Genomic DNA, 22,688 nt, shown 5'->3' with positions numbered 1-22,688 from the left:
CTGTGCAAGTGGATTAGTTCTGATCATTCACGAAGGAGCAACTACGAAGTGCACGGTCAGATAACGTTAACTCGACGGCAAACACATTCATTGATACGTTTATGGTTGTGGATGATAGGAGAGCATAGCAGAAATAGTGCGAAATAGGTTAGTGAAGCCATGGTCATCAATAGAGGAAATCGATAAAGAGAATTGGCTTTCACCCTTCTGCTTCTAAGCCCCTTACAGTCATTGTCATAGCATCGCACGGCTATTGGTTCTAGGGCACTTTCTGGTTGCAATTTTAAGATCAGAATTCCCAGTGATGCGATCAGTGAAAGCAGCAGAAATTTCCTTCACAACTTTCTTGTGGAATCTTTTAGTGGCTCTGAAAAGGACCGGTTTTGTTAGATTTCGACGGAGAAATTAAGAGCGTTCACCACAAATACGAAGAGCCAGCTGAATGTCCTTTGGCATAATTGTGACACGCTTGGCTTGGATGGCGAACGGACCGACCAGATAGGCCTCGCTGGATTCCTGTAGGAATCTGGAAGCGCAGATCGGTCTTGAAGTCCTGGGCGATTTCACGGACCAGACACTGGAATGGCAACTTGCAGTCAGCAGCTCGGGCGATTTCTGGTAACGACGATGTGGATACGTTGAATGCAATCTGTTGAATAAAAATTTTTCTCTTTTTCTTTTTACTTTAACTGATCTTTATTCCTTGTATTTGTTTGGTTTACATGTATGAATTTTCAAGTGACACAGATGCGTCTTTTCAACTTTAGTTATTTTGAAATTTTTATTCTTATTTACTGTTCCTAGTCCTATCAGGCCTGTTTTTAAAGTATGACCACCTTGGTGGGATTGGTTTGATTTAAATTGGAAAAAGGAGACTACTTATAACTACTATTTACAACTACAACTAACCTACAACTACTATATACACCTAACCTACTATATACAAATTGCTTATCAAAGCATGTTCTGATAAATTACATTTTTCTGCAAATTTAGTCTTAATTTCGTTAATTCTTGAATCTATTTTGGCAATTCCTGCCTCTTCGTGTAATATTGTTATTCTAGTGTCGAAAGGACGATCAAGAACCATTCTCAGCACAGGATACAGACACCTAACCAAGGTAGAACACTTGACTACTGTTTTCTCTACATGCGAACGGAAGAGGAGCTTTTCATTGAACAACAGCCCGAGATAGGTTACTTCGGCGGACCACTCAACCCTTGTGCCATCCATGATTACAGTACAAGATGGAGCCGATTTCAGTTTGAGCGATTGCCGATGGAAGAACATGATCGCTTGTGTTTTGGAGGGATTTATTTTGATTTTCCACGTGGTGGCATAATCAGCAAAGGCGTCAATCATCGTTGAAGCTTGTTTGTTATTTCACGAGGCATCCTTCCCTTGACGGTTATAGCAGTATCATCTGCGAACAGAAATAACACGCAACCGTCTCCGAGGGGAGGAATGTCGGAAGTGTAAATGCTGGGACGGAAAACTTGTCTGAAAGACAACCATTCAACGATACCTTAAACGACCGGGTGATTTTAACCATATATAAGGACAGTTGAAGTTACAAAGCTTGTACACAAGTCCGTCATGCCAAACATTGTCAAACGCCTTTTCAACGTCTAACAAGGCCATGGCTGTGGACTTGGATACAGGTTTGTTACTTCGGATGTTATTCATCACCCGTACTAGCTGATGATTGAAACCAAACTGTTCCGGAAGGAGAATGTTATTTTCCTCGACAAACTTGAGCAAACGATTGAGAATGAGTTTCTCGAACAATTTGCTCAGCGCTGAATGGAGGCTGATTGGTCTGTAGCTTGAAGACAATGTTGGATCCTTACCGGGTTTGCGGATTGGTATGATTTTTGCTACTTTCCAGATGCTTGGAAAGTAGTGCAGTTACAAACATCTGTTGAAGATAGCGGTTAGAAGAGAGTGCACTTTCATGCTAAGTCTCTTCAAGATCAAGTTGAATATACCGTCAAACCCGGGAGGTGGGGTGATTAAAAGCCGATCGTCATCATTTTCGACTCTGAGATGGGATGGGGTTTGGGGTGAGTTTTCAGGACCTTGGCTACCTTCCAGAATGGTCTGGACCGGTCGTCCAGATTCTGAACAACACGCCCGAAACTTTCATTTCGGAGTGAGTCCATTCTGGAAGCAATCTGCCTGTTCAGATCGGCCATTTCACGTTTTTGCCCAGGTCTCCAGTCCTCTGAAACTGGCGTCTACGCACATTTCTCAACCGACTCAGTAATTGGGTGTGGGAATCAATGGCAACAAACTTACCCCTCACAGGAACTTGTCGAACGCATGTCTCGGCAGCTTCGGATATGGCCTGTTGGAGTCCTTCCAACGCCCGGTCGATGTCAGCTACAGTGTCGAGCAGTGGATTTTCATCGATGTTGCTGTCCACCATTCGTCCGTACTGCACCCAGTTGACATGGTGGTAGTCTTTACGCAGGCAGCTTCTAGCAGGAACCACATTGACACCGACTTCAGTCACCACCGGTTGGTGGTCGGAGCTGAGATCGTTGTGCGCCTCCGGCTTGGATAGTCCGATGTTTGACAGGAAAAAGTACAGCGTGGAGGGAATTCCCGCCGGAGAGATGAAAGTTGTTTCGTCCGGAAATTGCACAGTGTACAGTCCATGTTGTGCGTGGTCGAACAATAGACATCCGTTCCGGTTCCTCTGGTAGTTCCGCCAAGCTTCATGGCGGGCATTCAGGTCACCCCCAACGATGAATCGGGAGCTAGTACGGGTGATGGCGGTCAGGTCCTTCTTGAATTGGATTCCTAATCCGTTGCTTGCGGTACACTGGCGTGGGCAGTAAACAGCGATGAACCGGATGTTTCCAGTTGGTGATTCCACCTCCACACTAATGGCCTCGATGATAGAAGTGCGGATGTGGGGCAGAGTGCAGAACTTGATTCCCTTTCTGACAATGACCGCTACACCACCCCCCTGGAGCTGGTGCGATCAAGCCGGATAATGTTATGGTTAGGCAACCAGAAGCTGTCACCGGACTTTAGGTGGGTCTCGGTAAGAAGACCCCCGTCGATGCTATGCTTGCGGATGAAGTCGGCAAGCTCAATCTGTTTTGCTCTTATAGAGCAAGCGTTCCAGGTAGCGATGGTTAGTGGTTTAGACACCATACTTACCGAGCACTTGGATCTGTTCGGTCTTATTGCGGCACTTACGTAGAGCACCGGTCATGTTGACGAAAATTTCCATCAGTTCATCCGCTGAAAACAGATCGGGGTTGTTGTTTTGCGCTGGTGGTTGTCTCCAGAATCCAGGGGGGATGGAGAGCTTTGGCCAGCAGAATCACCAGAAGTTGCTTGAGCGGAATGCACCCGCAAATTCGCTTGCCTTTGCTGAGGAGCACGAAGAGGCGGGAAATCCTCAGTCTGAAATGCCGGGACTTTGTCCTTCTTGCGTCCTGGTTGGTTGTTGGTTGCCGCCTGTTTTCGGATGCGTTCGAAGTCCTCGCGTTTGGAGCACTGTCTGTCGGAACCTTGGTGAGCACCACCACAGTTGGCGCATTTTAACGCCACGGCTCCATCCGCAGGGCAGTCGGAAGTGGCGTGGTCTTGAGTGCAATTGCCACAGCGTGGCTTAATGTTGCAGTTGCGGGTGCCGTGTCCGAAGTTCAGACACCGTTGGCACTGAGTCACATCGCGATGGCCGCCACGGTATGGCTCCCAGCGGACGATGATGCAATTGATGGAGCGCATGGCTTTCAGCGCGTTGAGCGTCACCGTTCCCTTCTGGAAGTGTACCAGGAAAAGGTAATCCGGATACGCCTTCACATTCTCGTCTCTTCTTGTCATCCGATAGACGGCACTTGGGGCCAGCTTGTACCGGTCTCTGATTTCAGCTTCGATAAACTTCGGGTCGAAGTTTGGTAGGCCCCTAATGACGACCTTGAATGGCTTCTCACCGGGAATGTCGTGGGTGAAGAATTCCACCTTGGAAGTCCTCAGGTGGGCGACGACCAAGTCATACTCCGCTTTGGTACGGAGCACCACCTTGGTGCCGACCCTGCTCAACTTGTATTCGGCTTTAACGCCCAGCGTCGCTAGATCTGCGATGAGCTCATTAAGATAGGCATTTTTCACTACCAATGGAGGTAGCTTCACTTTTGCCGCACTCGGGCCGGCAGAATTTTCGTTGCCGATGGCGTCGCCGAAATCACCGATGTTGCTGGCGTTCGTCGCAGTGACATCGGACTGGCCTCGATTCTTCTTCCTCTTCTTGCTGCGTTTTTCCAACACAGCTGGCTGGATATTCCCATCCATGGGGAGAACAGCAAACCTGTTCGTGGTAGACACACCGGAGATTCCTTCACCGGGGTTCTGGACCTTCGCCGGGCTTCGCGACCGATGCTTCCCCATTTCGGGGCACACACACACGCACGACAAACCGCGAAGAGAGAGGGCGAACACTATCGCCACGAACTTTTCAAATAACTCGAGAGAGCGAGCTAACACCGAACTGAACTACTGGACGATCAAGCAGAGGACCAAAAAAAAATTCTCCGAGTTCCATTCTCTTTTATAACATGCTTTTGCTATGTTCAACCAATCATAAACGATAAAATAACAACAGCACAACAACAAGAAGAATTTGACCCTCGAATAGGTATAAAAAAGCAGAAAATTTGAACTTCTTTTCACATTCGTTTCAACCTTACCCGAAGAAACATCAACAGCATAAACAATCTCCTTGATAAAGACAACCAACCAACCAACCAACCAACCAGCATAAACAATCACTGGACGTGGCAAGTGAGGCAAAGGACTCGGCAAAGGAGGAGCCAGTTGTGTTGCATGATAACTTACAGGGTATTACCAAGTCCGCCGTCCGTCGTCTGGCTCGTCGTGGTGATGTCAAGCGTATCTCCGGTCTGATCTAAAACCCGAGTGTGCTCAAGGTAAGGTGTTGCTGGAAAACGTCATTAGTGGCGCTGTTACCAGAAGCGTCAGGGACGCACCTGAGGTTAAGCTTCGCTCATTTTCCCTATCCAAAACGGCCACCAACTAATTTCAAAAGAGATTGTTTGGGAATTCTACTAATCTTGGCATGAATGAAATTCCTGGAACCAGCAAAACGGTAGCAACCAAGCTTCTAATCCTGAAGCAACTGGGCTCGCTGAGTGCCCATTTCTCGTAGCGATGAAGGCTGACGCTGCCTTTCCAACCACCGGGTCAACCCGTGTCCAGCGTAGCCGTACAAAGAATTATTTATGGTGATCTTATATGGTTGACACAGAACTGCCTTATTGCATTGAGAAGATAGCAATTCAAATGGCCAGAAAATTTTTGTGACCCTGAAAAGGGCCGTTTGATTTGTCAAATGAGTTCTAATGAACACAGCATGGCTTTGCTATTGGCTCACACTCCGGTACGGTGCAGATTGGCAACGATGATAAACGCCCTGAACTAAGAGCCTAGAACTCGAAAAGTAACAAAACTGGGCGATGGTTTAACTTGTAAGAGTTCTACTTTTTACTGTCAAGGCGGACGTTGCGAACGAAAATTAAGTCCACTCACGATCCATGTCCTGGTGCAAATATTTTTTCATGAACTCGACGAACTTCAAGTTTCCCTTCGTTCATGAGGTCCATGTTAAAATTACCCACCACAATCATGGGCATTGGTTCCAAGCAATATTTCGTTAGATTCCGCGCACAAAAGTATTGCTTCTGCTTGTACGACAAATCTGTACGATAATAAATAGAACAGTAAATCAAAATATAAAAATGAGGTAAGGAAAATAATTAAAATATGGTTAATAGATTAATACCTGGCTCAATAGAGATACACATTACAATTAATTATAAAAGACCACGTAGTCCTACGTCATCATTGCGTACAACCTCATAGGGCTGTCCCTTGTAGTTTTTTAATCGAATATCGCGGTCAAATGTTACGTGGTTCATAAAAAAAATTCGTGGGGAAATAATAGAGGGTTTTTTTTCATGCAGTAGCTATATTTTACTTATAAATTGGCTCTTTTCTGAACTAAGTTTTTTCTATATTTCAAAGTTTAATCATCTCTTTCGTTAGAATTGTTTTTTTTTTTAGAAATATCATACTACAATATAATGATTCTGCTGATTTTAAGAGATGTGTGCCATATTATGTCATGGACATTATCGATAAGTCATTAAAAAAGTTAGGAGTTGTGTACGAAGTACAACCGCATTATTGACGTAGGACTACACGATTATTGTTTTTGCTCCATTCAATAATATTCTCTAGATTAATAACGCATAAATTTAATTCCCACATCAAAATTGTTTCAATTCATTATTCAAAGGTTTGTAATTAGGCGACACTCAATATCCAAAAATGAAGACTATATTTTTAGCACTCAACATGGACACTAAACGTTCTGTAACTGAATAATAATTAAAATTTATCGTTAGCGATGCCGGTGGTGTAGTGTTAGGCGTGATTGCCTCTTACCTCAAAAGGCCTGGGTTCAATCCCAGTCGGCGACGCCAGATTTTCTGAGGCATAAAAACCATGATCACGCCTTCCTTCGGGATGGAAGTAAAGCCGTTGGTCCCCGGTCTATGAGTTAATAGGTTGATAAATAGGGTCAAGGTGTAGGAGCTGCCTTCCTGGTGTCGGTAGCATTGGTACTCAGTACGGATCTACGGAAAACAAATCAAAGAAGAAAAAAAAAACAATGTTTAGTTAAAATGCATTTCATATAACATTCTAGTTTATAATACATTGCAGTGCATCTGACACCATATAACATTTTTTTTATTGCACATAGGTATTGTCCACTTGCACAACTTTCCCAAAGACACCAACCTTCTATCAAAACGAGATGTCATGTTTGGGAAGTAATTAGAGTTCAAATGGCACAATCAAATCAATCAAATTGAAATAATTCATTTCTAATCAAACTTAACATAACAAATGATTTAATTGTCAATTGATTTGAAATTTCATCGAAAAACTATTTACAAAAAACGTTAAACGTTACATCACACCACCCAGTTTTATGAAAATTTGATCAAAAGGAATTGGTCAAACTTTCATAACTTAAAAAACACTATAAACGTAAACATTGTCAACAGTTCTTTCATTCAGGTAAGTCGCACATAAACAGCCAAATTTAAAGCAACGTAAACTACAATCGCTTGTTCATCAACGTATCAAATTCTGTTCAATAATAAATCTACTGAACAAACAACCACGATTAAACCATCGAAATATTCTCCGTCCTAAATTTGATCATCAACGGAAACTGCAATCAGATGCAATATCAAAACATTATTTGACCCAATGTGCATTTAAATTTTTCAAACGGACTCCTCTATTCAACGATAATCGAAATTGTACTCATCAAATTCAAATTTGACTAACTCATAGAATTCGAACTACGAAAATATTGAACAGACCTATAACATCGCATGAACAACTGACAGCATACGCGTCGGATTGTGAAATATTGTTGTATTAGTAAACCAAAAAATCAACGTAAACGCAAGTAGTGACGTCACTAATTGCTTGTATCGTACAGGGGTTTTACTCACACAACTTAACCGATTGCTTCACCTCGGTAATCCAGCTCATTGCTACCAGCAACCCGGAAAAAAATTACCGTTTTGACAAACGTCATCGCGATGCCAACGAGAGCAAACGCGTTCAAAAATTCAATGTTATCGAACGGAAGGCGATTTTCATATAATTTAAACGAATTGCATCGAAAATCGGGGTACTATTTTTACCAATTTTATTTTAATTACGGATTTAACTGGTTTTTGTTCTTCAATTTACAGGTACTGAACATTGCAGACGGCAACGCCCCTGAATTGGAATCGATTTGGATCGGAACAATGGATGCAAAATTAAACAAACGGACTACAAAAGAAACTGAACTACAATGATATGACAATCGAAATGGAGCTATTGTGGACTGCTGAATACGGACTGATAAGCAGATCAGCAGAGAATACTAAAGAAGACTAATGATTTGGTGTGCATTGGGCAGTATTTTAAGTATACTTTCAAATGTAATCAACCTATCTCAATATCTCAAAAAACATTGAAGATAGGGATTTACTTTCCACGACAAAATGGCGTTTTTTCAAAAATCAAACATTAGTGTAGAACATACTAATGTCAAAAAATTACTTCCTGAAAATTTGCAAACATTGATTTTCTGAAGGCTCTTACCAAAAAAGTGACATGTCTCTGTAAACAAAAGAGATAGAGGGTTGACGTCTTGCACAAAAATGTTTGTTTTAATATTGTCTAAAACTTTGCTCAAGACACCATTTTGCTATCTCGACAAACAAAGAAGCTAGGGGAAGTACAACTTGATCTGCAGTTATATTTGGTGTAAAAATTGCTCAAATTGATAATTATTATAATTTTTAGTACAAATATTAATAATATGTCAAGCGGACAGCTTCAAAGTTAAAAAATAACAGTGTAACTTTAACGCAATGACGCAATAACTCAATGACGTTTCACCGTTGTTGTTTATGTTTACTGCTGCTTTCATTTTTGCCTAGATTTTTGTTTTCGATAGCTCTGATCGATTTCGACTTTGACTTTTCATGATAAAAACGGTACTGGACGTTACCCCAGCAGCAAATTTTGCCAGTTGCAGGCTCATGGCAAATCGAGTGTAATACGACCACGGAACCATCACTCTGGGACTCCGTTTACAGGGGAGGCGTTGTCAGTCGATTCCCGTTCCATCGAAGGACAGCACATTGGTTCGCAGACGATGAAGAATTCGTGAAAATTAATGACTATTTTCTGGGACAGAATTGCGACCGATTATTTGCACTGAGATCAGCTAACAAATAATGCCGAATTTTTTAGAACAAGGAGCAGATTTTTGTGGCAGTGGCCAGCAAGATCATCAAAGAATGACTTGCATCTGGTGTGAAATCCATTTTTCATCAAACGAATGTCAAATGTATACTTCAAACCAAAAATAGTCAAAAACAAAAAAAAACAACTGTCAGACTAAGTATAAGATTCGCAAATATCACACATATTAAAATATTTAATATTTCCACCATCGATATTGATGCTGATACTTGGACCTGTCCTTCCCCTAGCAAAGAAGTAAAGTTTTCATCTCTCTGCTAGGTGGATTAATCATGAAATGGCTAAGCTAAAAAAAAGGGGCATTTTAATTGCACAAACTTTTCCCAAAGTCATATAGTGTTTTTAAATTGACAGTTTTCGCATAAACTAAAAAAACGCACGTTTTGGCACTTTAAGACCACTGTGCAGTGGTGGCCTTTAAATTAGCACAATAGGCCAACTCTGGCATGTTGCAACTTTGTTTTGTTTTGATCAATTGAGCTGAAATTTTGACACAAAACTTCATATATACTGAATTTTGCGTATATGTAATATCAAATGATTGAAAGCGCTTGCCGGAAATTGACGGGCTGGTTGAAAATGGCCAACTAATTAGCACATTTATAATTCTAAATTTCCGAAGAGTTATAGTTTTAAAATGTTTAACTATATTGCCAATAAACGACGGCGTGCGTTTGATCATAACAAAACATAGTTGTAACATGCCAGAGTTGGCCTATTGTGCTAATTTAAGGGGCACCACTGTACTTAGAAAATACTTGACGCATCTACTAATTGAAAAAGATTGCTTTGTTTCTTCACATATGTATGACGTTTCACTGTGAGCGTATCTGCAGTTTTTGTGTTATCATTAAATTTTGACAGTTAAGTCATGTTGACGGTGTTCCGAAACATTGGGCGTTCAATAAATAGTTTTTCCATAATTCATTAAAATTTCAAATCTTGTTTTCGATTAACTCGTAGGAAAACCATGTATTTTATCAAATCGGTTAGAAGCAAAACACCGCTTCGTTTATTTTTGCGACTTACGTCATTATGATAAGATATGCTTGAAATAGTAGTTGCATTATTTTAAAGTACCGATTAGAAATGATTATCATAATTGGTTAATGTAGTCTCGAAGATTGCGTTGATTACTGTTTTATTTGGCAGATATGTTTATTTCTTCTAAATTCAAACTCTCAAAGCAGATTGACAGTTTTTAACGAACAAGACCGGTCCATTTTGTGTACATTCGCAAATTATTAGACGATGTTTTTTTTATATCTGATCGCGCACGACCAGGATGGCTCGAACTGAACAGATGGCAGCTTAATTAATGAGTTGAAAAAAATTAAATAACAATACACGGCTGGATCCTCCGCGGATGGGGTGAAGAAGGTGCGGGCACATGAAAAAACAACTCCGACCAAATGTAATGCTATAATATCCATACTTACGTGGGTAAGCAAGTGCCTCTACTTGAGTGTGTTTTGTTTCTCGTTTCGTTTCTATGGATACATTATGGGATCGCATCAGACAGTTGGCGCTGTTCCCGATGATGACGAACCGTTCGTTCCGTCAAGCGATGCGCTCGTATTGGAAAACACCTCGAATGACCTCTCGAAATACCAACGGTTCTCTCCGGGGCAGTCCGGTTCCCACAGCACTTGCTACTACCCTCGAAATCGGCGATATGCTAATCAGGTGAAATTCCTCAGATATCCTTAATGCATCTCCTCCAACAGAGAACCACACTCACACACACACAAGCAACGACCGAACGGTTCTGCTTCGATTGCCCTGGTTCCGTCTTCTGCCAAGTGCAGTGCCGATATTACAGCAGGTGCCACCAAGCGACACGTCTTCACGGTTGCGCTTCTTCACGTCAGTTCCGTTTCGGTTACGTTCGCTTCCTTTTAAACGCGAGGAATTAAATTAAAAAAAAAACATCATAAAACTGACCCTTTTGCAAGATTAATAATTCATGAAATACGGTCTCGACGACGACGTCGCCGTTGTCGTAATCGTCACCGTTGTTGTATCCGACCTCCCGGGGGGGAATATGAAGGAACACAACTAGTGTCTCCCCTTTGCCCGTCTACAAAGTGCTTTTTCAGGGACACAGCACACTCGGCTGACCCGTAGGAGATGTTCCGGTCCCATAATCCAACGCAAACACACAGCCATTCGAAAGGCGATTAACTTAATTCACTTCTGCCACAGTGCTCTGTAATTATATTAAAATATCATACGAAATAATAAAAGTTTCATCAGAACCGAGCGCAAAGTGTCGTACGCTCCTTTCGACGACCCTGATGGTTATCGGCCTGAAATGCGGAGACCGTGTGGATTCGGTTGGAAGCAGATAGAAGAAATTGCGATAAGATCTGGAAGTGAGCAAATAGCAACGGACGGACCGGACATCTAATAACAGGTTGTTTTCCAGTGTTTCAACGACTGCCCGGGTTGTTTTTGGCCCCCGCTAGGAACGACGATTTTCCTCCCGCTTTATATCGGGAGTTTCGTTGCGGAAGGCTTCCTGACAGATCGAAATCGGAACGGGTCGGCAGGAATAATGAGCCGAATAAAGAAGCGTTTCAGTGGGAAATAAGGCGTACGATTGGCGTGTAAATTGGTAGGTCATTTGTCATTTTGGCGGGGTGTAAGGTGGGAAATAATGGGAACACTTTAGAGGGAAGACTGTATGGTGGGTCTTATGACTTCAAACTGGATGATAAATTAGTAAGTTCTCAGACAGCTAGAGGTGGTGTTGTAATGTACGCATTGCATATATGGACAAACTATACGGATCAAAAATTCAACTTTGATAGAGGGGAAAAGCTTTTGAGCTTGTCAGATTGCTCAATAGATTATATCTATCAGAGGTCTGGTCATGTTTAAAAGAAGCAGTCAACACCAAGAGAGAGATATCGCATTCATACGTTTTCTGTTAAGTTTTTCAATATTTTTTATCTGTCACTGAATTGTTCATATTATAAAGTATTTTTCGCTTTTAGGACCACAATTAAATTATGGACAGAAGTAAATAAATGAGCTAGTTATGATTTCATATAATGAGAATCCTGCCCAGAACATGTGAAAAATAACATAAAAAAAGCTCAAAATTACCACTGACTCATCTGGTCATCCCAGACAACCAGAATGCACGTATATTCAGAATTGTTTTCGTGATATACAAACATATATACAAACAAACAATTCGTATAGAATGCAAATAAATGGCTTATACCAAATATTATAAATTAACAATATGGTTCATTTCCAGAATTTCCATATGTTTCTGAAAAGACGCATAAGTAATACCCTCTCCCGGTGAGAAAGGTGACTAACAACATTCGTGGCCGTATTATTTAAGCGTGTAATCAATTCATAAGTTTAGTCAAATAAAAGGTGTGGCAAACAGTATTAGCTTTCTCATGCATGTTACACGCCTACCCTGACGTCATGACATTGCACTACGTTCAGACTATAGTTGATATTAATAACGTAATAACGTAATATAATATGATATCAAAAGTGTCTAAATTACGTGATATCTACAATAGTTTGAATGTTTTATTAGTTTAGAGGTAAACCAAACAAATAAAAGAAAATGCAGATTATATCTGCCATCCCTCTTTACATACCACAATGGCAACTGACAGGAAGAAAACTTTCAACACGCTAAGAATCGTTAACCCGATTTTGGGTAATAGATTAACAGACACGGTAAGAATGAATGTTTCATTGAGTTTAAAAAAGAATTTGATTTTCGCTAAAAGTAATCAAACGTCATGTTTTCACCGTTGTGAACTTTTAACTTATTTTTTGGATGAAAATCATAGCAACCTGCGCTGCCTTTGATGCTGTAAATTTTGTGTGCTTTATCGCTTTCGTTCGTGCTCCATTATTGGCGTTGACGGCACCGTCGAAAAATTGTCTCTTCTAGAAAAGATTGACAGTTTCTTATGGGATTTTCGGTGAAGTGAAAGGATAGTACAAAGTCCGCCTTGTTTCACGCACAGTCTGAAGTTCTTAATCTTATGTTATGTTATTAATGTCACTTAATGTTATTTTCACTCAATGGGTTGTTGATAAGGATTTCTCAAAATTTAATTATCATCATTAATTTAATTTTACCTAGCCCCATGGAAGCCACACCACCCATTAATGGGTTAAAAAATTGCTTAATTAATGAGTTACGTCACTTTTCTTCAAAATGGGTATTTTTTACCCAATAATGGATACTTTAAAGTTAGTTTAAAAATTGAGTTCACTTTCACTCATGGGGTAACAGTTACTCATTAATGGGTAAAAAGTCTAGTACTAGTTAAGCCATTTTTCTTCAAAATTGACCTTTTTTACTTATAAATGATAGTGGCGCCGGTGGTGTAGTGGTAAGCGTGATTACCTCTCACTCCAGCAGGCCTGGGTTCAATCCCAGTCGGCGCCGCCGGGATGTTTTGTGGCATAACATCTCAAGACCAACAATTGAACTGGCCTTAACTCCATTTTGTAAACAAACCTTGTAAGGCCATTTTCTCGCGAACCGAAACCTTCATTCGCAAACCTAAACCACAATCGGGTAGAGGAGAATTTTTCTTACCTGTTCATTAGGTTGGTTTGCCTTTGCGGACTTCGGTTCGTGAGAAAATGGCCTTACAAGGTTTGTTTACAAAATGGAGTTAAGGCCATTTCAATTGTTGGTCTTGATCTCTGATCACACCTTCCTTCGGAAGGGAAGTAAAGCCGTTGATCCCCGTTTCATGTGTTGATGGGTCGATAGGTAGGGTCCAGGTGTGGGAGCTGCCTCCTTGGCGTCGGTAGCATTGGTGCTCAGCACGGAAAACAAGATCGACGGAAAACAAACCAAAGGAAAAAAAAATACTTATAAATGGGCACTTCCAAGTTAGCGTCTTGGGTACCTCGTTCCCCAGCAACATGTGCAAAGGCATACAAGCCAAATGTAAGCAATGCATTTAAACGTGGGTTGTTCCCGAATTGCAACATGCCCACTCAAACTAACTATATCATCTGATGGAGCAAATTAACTCTCAGATGTTGGTGTCGGTTTGCCAGATTGAGTCTATATTCACGAGAAATCAACGTTTATAGTCATTGTTTACATTTGGTAAATAGGCCTTTTTTACATGTTTCTCAAGTTAATAGCTATCTCTATAATACGTCAAAACAAAAACGATAAAGTTGAGTGTTGTGGACTGAACGGTGGAGAATTTTTATGGTTCAATTTGCATTCATGCAATTTCAAAAAATTCAATAGCAGTGCATACTTTGCGATATGTTTCAGCAAATTATTGCGGGACGGTTTGCCCAAATGAGGTGCGTCGAATGCAAAATAGATTCTGTTTTTTTTTTTATGAAAAAGAAACCATGGTTGTTCTATGCTAACTAATAATTTGGGAACAAGTCCTGTCTCAGAAACCAGCTTCAAACCTTCGTTGACAATATTCTGCAACCGCTCTGATTTCAATGAACTCGTATTAAAAAAATAACCAATGGCCTGCGTAAATCTTGATTTGAAGGATTTCCCCATAATGGTAAGGGCTGCACTGGCTCTTTGGTTCACATCGAGGGGGGCGACATATCTAAATCTCAATTCTAGATTCTCAACAAATCTCACACTAGCGAATCGATTTACGAAAAATCTTCTTTCATTTCTCGCATCTACTTACATCGCGCATCATCTTTTTGCAGGAAATCTTCAGAATCGCGATCAATCTTCTTTCTATCTACTCAGCATGCGTGCAGCTAACCACAGCAAAACACAATTTTTCCTGCATTGTAGATAGAGTCGCCCCCTCGGTTCATATTCACAGTTTCTTTCCCAACTTTCGTGGGAAATCCCCTGAAATAATCGAGATCAGAATTTACAACATATGTTAGACGTTGTGAAACGCTCATCTCGTCGATAAATACAGTGACCAGTTTCTCGTTCTCTGGCAGACCAGCTACTTTGAATTTAAGGTGCTGTAAAATCGTCAACGATAATCCTTCTTCGATGTTCAACCTGGATAGTCACGCTATTCTGATTCTACCCAGAGACTGGGTAGACGGTATCCATTCTTATGTGCAGTAAAGACCCATACTCAATGTGGACGGCAGCGGAACGGAAACGGAAAGTTTGACAGTTGTCACAAATGACATCAAGAAGCCTAACCGATGTCGATTTGGTTCTAACTTGTTTTCAATCCGACAAGGAGGCTTACTCAGATCGAACTTTTCCGCTGCCGCTGCCGCTGCCGCTGCCGTTCCGTTTCCGCTGTCATTGCGCTTGAACCTTAAGGAGTTGGCAGATTCTGAGTAAACCAGATTTATTACGATGAGTAAAATGTACCCAGATTCTGGGGAAATGGTTATAATCGCATGTTTAGAATGGTGCCGGTATAAAAGAGAGATTTTTGCGGTGTCCAAATATCCTACAATACTGTGGACCCCCGTTAATCTGAACGACACTTCGTGCATAATAAGGGGGTTTATTTTTATTTTGAACTTCTTGTGTGATATGACCATTAGAAATTTAAGTTTCTGGTAGCTTTATTTACGGTTTTGTTTTGATTCTGAGTTCCATTTTGCATCGTTTCATTCCGCTTTAAGGCTCAGGCGCAATTACAGCGGAAGCGGAACGGCAGCGCGAAAAGCGGAAAAGCCCATTCTGAGTAAGCCGACTTGTCGGATTGAAAACTATTTAGAACCAAATTGACTCCGGTTAGATATCTTGATGTCATTTTTGACAACAGTCAAACTGCTCATAAAGACGATAATGAATAAAAACTGAAAATTTTCATGCATTTCCAAATGGTTTCCTGCCATTCCCATACATTCGAAAGTGACTGGCCCTCTGGATGTGGATGATGTCAAAAACAACAAAACCCATTCCCACATAGTACATAGTTGCGTGAAATAAACTTTTTTTCGTAATTTGTTTTCCGTACTGAGTACCAATGCTTCCAACGCCAGGGAAGCAGCTCCCACACCCACCCTTCGTGATCAGAGATTTTGTACCTCAGAAAATCCCGGTGGCGCTTGAGATATAAACTTAATTTTTGGGTATTTTTTTCTTACCGTGGGTAAAATTTTACTCAACAGTGAGTTGTTTTTGATAGCCTTTTTACGCTCAATTCACAGTGTATGTTGCAATGACAACGAAACAGTTTCCGACTTTTTAACCTCACTTTATTTGGTGTTGTAGGGTTAGAAATTTCCTGGGGTATTAACATAATTTACCAATTTTTAGCAATAGTTTGAGTTTGTAATTTTCTTAGTGTTCTAGTACTTACGTTTAGTGTTTCTATTGCAAGTAATTAGTTAGTGCTGGTTTAGCGCGTAAGGGTACCGCAATGTATGCTGCAATAGTTAATCATTGTTGTTTTTTATGTTTCACAATTTCACAATGTGTATCAGTTTTACCTGTCGTAGCGAATCGAATAGAATTAACTTTAGGAATAGTTCTCTGTAGATTTAAGTAGCAATAAGTTTTAGATGTAATTTAGCTTTCTCTGTAGATCTAAGTAGACATAATTATTATTTTTTACTATTGTTAATGACCACAAGTCTTACCACTCCACTTCTACGTTCAATTTTGCCAAGTAATACTGCATGACATTTAGTAGCAATAGATATTAATTTTAAGGTAGGTAACTTTTAGTAGTTTAGTAGTGTTAGTTGTACTGCAAGGTCTGTAGCTATTTACGAGGTGCGGCGTAGCTTACTACACTGAAACTTTCCCGATGGTGGTTCGTTGCGGCTGCGGTCGCAACACTCCTCCCCAGTACGTCGCGATCATTGATCCGACTTACTTACTATCGAACCGACATCTAGGATTGCCAGCTTAACTGCTGGTCTCTCGAGAATTCCGCCAGCTGTTCGCACCGACGCCCGTCGGACCTGGCCGTCCTTAGATTTGACGACTCCGACGACTTTTCCCTTTGGCCACGAGTTCCTGGGTTGATTATGGTCAACCACGACTACGAGATCTCCTTCTGCCAAGGGTTTAACAGCTTGAAACCACTTCGTCCTTTTGGTCAGCGTTGGAAGGTACTCGGCGACCCATCGTCGCCAGAACTCATTTGCATACACTTGTGACATCTTCCAGGAACGTGTCACTACGGCAGCACTATCGTTAAATGCGATCGGGGGCTTTGAACCGTTCGAGGATCCAATAAGGATGTGGTTCGGGGTTAGCGGTGAGGCTTCTTCATGTTCGAGCGGTATTTCAGTCAGCGGTCTAGCGTTGATAATGGATTCGACTTCAACGAGCATGTTTCGAAGCAATTCGTCGGTGGGAGTTCGGTTGGGCTTGATTTGATTAAGTGTCTTCTTGATCGACTGGATAAGTGTTTCCCAGCATCCTCCGAAATGTGGCGAAGCGGGCGGATTGAAAGACCATTTGGTTTGGGCGCTTACGAAACTTTCGATCAACTTGTTTTGGTCCATCTCCTGCAGGGCATCCTTCAATTCGCGGCTGGCGCCTATGAAGTTAGTTCCGCGGTCGCTAATTATTTCCAGTGGCATTCCTCGTCGTGCAATGAAATTCCGAATGGCAATGATGCAGGAGTCTGCCGATAATGAGTGGGCAACCTCGATGTGTACTGCTCTGACGGTCATACACGTTATCAGTACACCCCAGCGTTTCTCCACCCTGCGGCCGACCATGATCTGCATAGGCCCGAAATAGTCGATCCCGACATATGAAAATGGTCTGGTCAAGGCTTGCATACGCATCGCTGGCAAATTACCCATCATCGGCGGCTGAGGCTTCGCATTTCTGATCTTGCATAGTTGGCAGTGACTTCGAACGCGACGGTAGATGGTGCGGAGACGTGGCACATAATATTTCTGCCTTACCTCGTTCAAAACTGTTTGGTGATTGAGGTGGCAGTACTTTAGATGGAAATCCAACACGATCAGATCGGTCACATGATGGCATTTGGGAAGCAAGATCGGATGCTTCATATCCTTTCCGACGAATTCACATGCATCTATGCGGCCGTGCATGCGTAGTACACCGTCGCTGTCGAAGTTCGGACTGAGCTTGTAGAGAGCACTGTGCTTTGACAGGTTTCGCTTGCTCCTCCATGGCTCTCGATCTGCTTCCTGGAGTATCTGGATCTCTTCCGAAAAAACTTCAGCTTGAACGCTCTTGTAAAGGTAGTTCTCAGCTCCTACTAGTTCTTCCTGTGTGAGTGGGCCAGTGACGAGCATCTCCTTCGAAAACTTCCTACGGATGTTCATCGGAAACCGCCTGACGAAAGCTGCATGTCGCACAAGACGTTTCCATCGTGAAAATTTGACTATATCGATGACAGGTTCCAAACACCTGTGGTGCAGCGCATGAGCTCGCAACTCCAAAGCAGTAGAACCGGGATCAGAATTTTTTACCGGCCATCTATCTTTCGGTTCCCAGAGAAATTGAGGACCTCGAAACCAGCGACCGTTTGACGACAGATTCGGCAGTCTCTGCCATTTGGTAGCATCATCGGCAACATTAGTTTTCGTTGATATCCAGTTCCATTCTGAAGCTTCGGTAAGCTCCAATATCTCTTAGATTCTGCATCCGACGAATTGACTGTATCTGCGGTGATCCGAGTTCAGCCAGCAAATTACATCCCGCGAATCAGACCAAAAGAATTTCTGCGATGGCTTCAGCTTATGTGAATCTGCTATACTACACGCAAGGCGCACTCCTATCACTGCAGCTTGTAGTTCGAGGCGGGGAATTGAGACGAACCGCAATGGAGCAACTCGGGCCTTCGAGCCAACTAGCGCACATTCAATGGTCTCTCCTTCCTCGAAGCGCAGGTAAGCCACGGCAGCGTAGCCATTTTCGGACGCATCGACGAAAACGTGTAGTTGGATGTTGTTCAACTCTGTTGCTGTGGTATTATTCCGGTAGCATCTAGGGATCCGGACGGATTCGATTCTGGGAAGGACTTTCAACCATAGCTGCCATTTATTCCATTCCTTGGTCGCTATTGGCTCATCCCACGCTACTCCAGAACGCCAGATTTCTTGAAGCAGGATCTTCAGGAACATAAGGAAATTGGCGATAAGCCCCAGTGGATCGTAGATCGTCATTAATGTGCTCAGAACTTGCCTCTTCGTCGGGATAACTCGGCCTGATAGAAGTTCGGAGTCATGTCGGGGGGAAACTTTGAACGTCAACTTGTCCGTTGAAGTACACCACCACATTCCTAGCACCTTGTCGGATGCATGCTCAGCTGTGGTGTTTAGGCTTTTCTCTTTCCCAACTTCCACACCAAGGGCCTCCAGCACACTCTTGGAGTTGGATAACCAATTGTGAATCTGGAAACCTGCTTGGCCGTGAATGTACTCCACTTCCTTCGCCAATTTTTCTGCTTCAGCTTCTGTCTCTACGCTGGTAAGCATATCATCCACGTAATGCTCGTGAACTACCGCTTCCACCGCTCTTGGTAACTGGTCTTGGAAACGTTGGGCGTTGAGATTTTTGATAAATTGAGCGCAACTCGGTGAGCATGTCGCTCCGAATATCATAACCACCATTACGTAGACGTCCGGATTTCGGCTCTGATCGCAGCTTCTCCAGAAAAACTTCAAAGACTGTTGATCAACCGCATTCATCAGCACTTGATGGAACATCTCGACGATATCGCCAGCAACAGCAATCCGAAATTCTCTGAACTTGTAAAGGACTATCACGATAGATGCCAGCCAATCAGGACCCTTCAACAGCACGGAGTTCAGCGAAATACCGTTGACTGCAGCGGCTGCATCCCAGACTATGCGCAGTTTGCCAGGTTTATTTGGGTTTCGGACAGGAAATATTGGAAGGTACCACGACCGAGGGTAGCTGACATCGAGCTCGTCAGGGGACAGTTTTCGAATGTATCCTTTCTGTTCGTACTCACGTAGCTTCTCGTTGAACGCCTTCGCTAAATCAGGTTCCTTTAATAGCTTCTTCTCCAGACACAGCAATCTCTTCATGGCCATTTGCTTATTGTTAGGCAGCTGCACGTCGTCATACTTCCACAGTAATCCCGTTTCATATCGGTTCCCCTTCATCCTCGTTTGCGACTTCAATAGCTGGATCGCCCGATCATCATCCTTCGACAGGAGAGGCTTCTCTGGCCTCACTACACCTACGTTCTCCAACGAAAAATAGTCCTTGACTGAATTGTGCAGCTCTGCATCACACTGTTCACTGCATGGACAAATGTGAAAGCTATGATATGCCGAATAACTCTTGTTTATCGGTCGCACTGCTGTTGAGCACGGCCCGTAAACTAGCCATCCAAGACGTGTTCGACTAGCTACGGGTTCATCTTCTCGTCCTTCATGACTGTTCAAAGCATGACCCAGCCGACAGTTGTCAATTCCGATGAGTATTCTTGGAGAGACGTTCCAGTACGAATCGATTGGTAGACCCTCGAGGTACTTATACTCCGATGCTAGCTCATCAATTTTCACTGTTTGATGTGGCAACGCAAGACAACGGACTGTGTGCACCTTCGGGATCCGATATCGCTTACTTCTTCCTTCAACTCCTGAAATTTCCAGAGATAGCTTCACTGAGTCCTTCTCTTCCCGATGCTGCTCCGCCGTCCAGTTCAAACAGAGAGGGTTAGGTTTCCCATCCAGCTTTAGCTCCTTAAGCAGGCTATGCTCCATCAACGTTGCTGACGAACCATCGTCCAGAAAGGCGTACGTCTTAACGGACACGCCACGTCCATGAATTGTTACTGGAACATATCGAAAAAGGATCTTCCCGGTCTGGCTTATGTGCGTGTTGCAGTTCTGTGACGATTCTCCTTCGCTCACCTGTATTGTTGCTGGTGAAACTCCTGCTTGATATCTTGAGTCATCATGCAGAAGCTCGTGATGCATATACGAGCACCCGTTCCTCCCGCAAGGATTCTTCACCTCACAGGCTCCAAAATGCCTCTTGAGACACTTGCGGCACAGCTTGTGTTGCTTCAGAGCCGCCCAGCGAGCGCTAACATTGAGATGCTGGAACCTCTTGCAAGCAGCTGCACTATTGCAGGTTCCATGACAGACGAGACAACCTTTGTTGATCGGTTTCTGCACTGGTTTCGACGACGAATCGATGTCCGAATCTAGATGCACGTTCACGTCTGCTTTCCTGCTACGTTTCTCCGTAATCATTGTACTGACCGGCACGCTAGAGGGTATAGTAACCACACACGCTGCTTCCACTAGCTTTTCCAACCATGCTCCGTAGTCTGAGAGTGTAACGGACGCTAACGTTTGTCGATGCATTGCCCAATTGAGTTTAATCGTCGACGGCAACCGATCAACTAACTCTTGAAGTAGCGCCACATTACACAATTGCTCTTCCAGTCCGCAGGCCTTGATGGTCGCACACATGTTCTGAACTGCAACACCGAAATCGATGAGCGTAGTCAGCCTTTCCGTTTTCGGCGATGGCATGCTCCGAATCCGACACACCAACGAATGGATTATCACCTCCGGTCTTCCAAACAACGTACGCAATGTATGAATTACTCCTGCCAATCCTACCGGGTACAACAGCCGGCTTCGAACAGCTTCTAGAGCTTTTCCCCTCAGGCTGCGCTGCAAACGAAGTAAGTTCTCTTCATCACTGTATCCGCACATACGAGTGGTGTTCTCGTAGGTGGCGATAAACAATGGCCACTCCTCTGGTGCGCCAGTGAAAATGGGAAGCTCCTTTGCTACTGCTTGACGCGCAGCAAGCTGACTTCTGCTCAGATCGTGGGACGAATACGAGAAAAATAATGGGTCAATCGTCGGAAGGAACTCCGGCACATTGGGATCCAATCTTGCAGCACCGTCTCCGGGTCCATCGGGATCACCGCTATTCATCTGCAGAACTTTTAACCGCTCTTCCATGTGCTTCATTTCAAGTGCCTGCTTCTCAGCCAACAACGAAAGCTGCAACTCTACACTTGCCCTAGTATTCCGACGATTTCCAACTGCGCCATAGGTACCACTGATGCTCGTCGAATTGGCATTCGGCGGGATGTTAACGTTCGGTATCTGTAGCCGAGATGCAAACTGCTCCTTCATTGCTTTAAGCTGTTTCTCGAAATGTTCCTGCTGCTGTTTCAAAACTCTATTCTGTTCCTGTTCTCTGATTTTCAGCAAACGCTCGTACGATTCCTTCTGTTCCCCCATCAGCTCCGTCATGTTTGACATCCGTTTCTGCAATGCCTGGATCTCCTCTGACTGTTTCGGGATTGTGTCCAGTGATGTGGGATTTTTCTTCGCTGGTGCCACCGACGTCGAAGAACTAGCTGCGCCCTGAGCCACTCGTTTTGCTTCGCAATCCTTGCAGTTCCAGTCTACCTTCGCTATGCTCTCATCAACGCCCACACACTCAAAATGAAACCAATCTCCACAGGTATCACAACACACCATCCGACTGTTTTCCGAGGAGCCACATATTTTACAGGCATCGTACAATATCACTGACGATTCGTTTCGTCCATGAGCTTCTTCGGAATCAGAACCTTCACCGGAATCTTCGCCGCGATTCGACCGTTTTGACATACCGTAAATTGACCGCACTCCCCGATCGCATAAACGAAATTTCTAAATTGTGGCGATGACAACGAAACAGTTTCCGACTTTTTAACCTCACTTTATTTGGTGTTGTAGGGTTAGAAATTTCCTGGGGTATTAACATAATTTACCAATTTTTAGCAATAGTTTGAGTTTGTAATTTTCTTAGTGTTCTAGTACTTACGTTTAGTGTTTCTATTGCAAGTAATTAGTTAGTGCTGGTTTAGCGCGTAAGGGTACCGCAATGTATGCTGCAATAGTTAAT

At 43.0% G+C, this 22,688-nt stretch overlaps 1 protein-coding gene and 1 pseudogene across 1 annotated transcript; both read right to left on the bottom strand.

Annotated features, from left to right (window-relative positions):
- LOC135705600 (uncharacterized) overlaps positions 1 to 7,609 on the bottom strand; it is a 46,664-nt pseudogene extending 39,055 nt beyond the window's left edge.
- A 9,054-nt stretch (positions 7,610 to 16,663) lies between these two features.
- On the bottom strand, positions 16,664 to 22,411 carry LOC135705588 (uncharacterized). The gene is made up of 2 exons (XM_065227361.1): positions 18,612 to 22,411; positions 16,664 to 18,101 (listed from the first exon to the last, which is right to left on the bottom strand). Exons 1-2 carry the CDS (start codon positions 22,409 to 22,411, stop codon positions 16,664 to 16,666), a joined length of 5,238 nt encoding a protein of 1,745 aa, XP_065083433.1.
- Positions 22,412 to 22,688: the final 277 nt, after the last annotated feature.

This window comes from Ochlerotatus camptorhynchus, unplaced genomic scaffold, assembly GCF_037179485.1.
Source record: "Ochlerotatus camptorhynchus isolate MF236.1 unplaced genomic scaffold, CSIRO-AGI_Acam_v1.1 ptg000270l, whole genome shotgun sequence".
Taxonomy (NCBI): Eukaryota; Metazoa; Arthropoda; class Insecta; order Diptera; family Culicidae; genus Ochlerotatus; species Ochlerotatus camptorhynchus.
The sequence above is the reverse complement of the archived record's forward strand: the minus strand, read 5'-3'. Positions and strand labels throughout refer to the sequence as shown.

Excerpts from the sequence above, each read along its gene's own strand:
- LOC135705588 (XM_065227361.1), bottom strand. The coding sequence starts at position 22,411 with ATGTCAAAACGGTCGAATCGCGGCGAAGATTCCGGTGAAGGTTCTGAT. Across the intron at positions 18,102-18,611 it reads GCCCGAGTTGCTCCATTGCG|GAAGTTTTCGAAGGAGATGC; the intron begins GTTCGTCTCAAT and ends GAACATCCGTAG.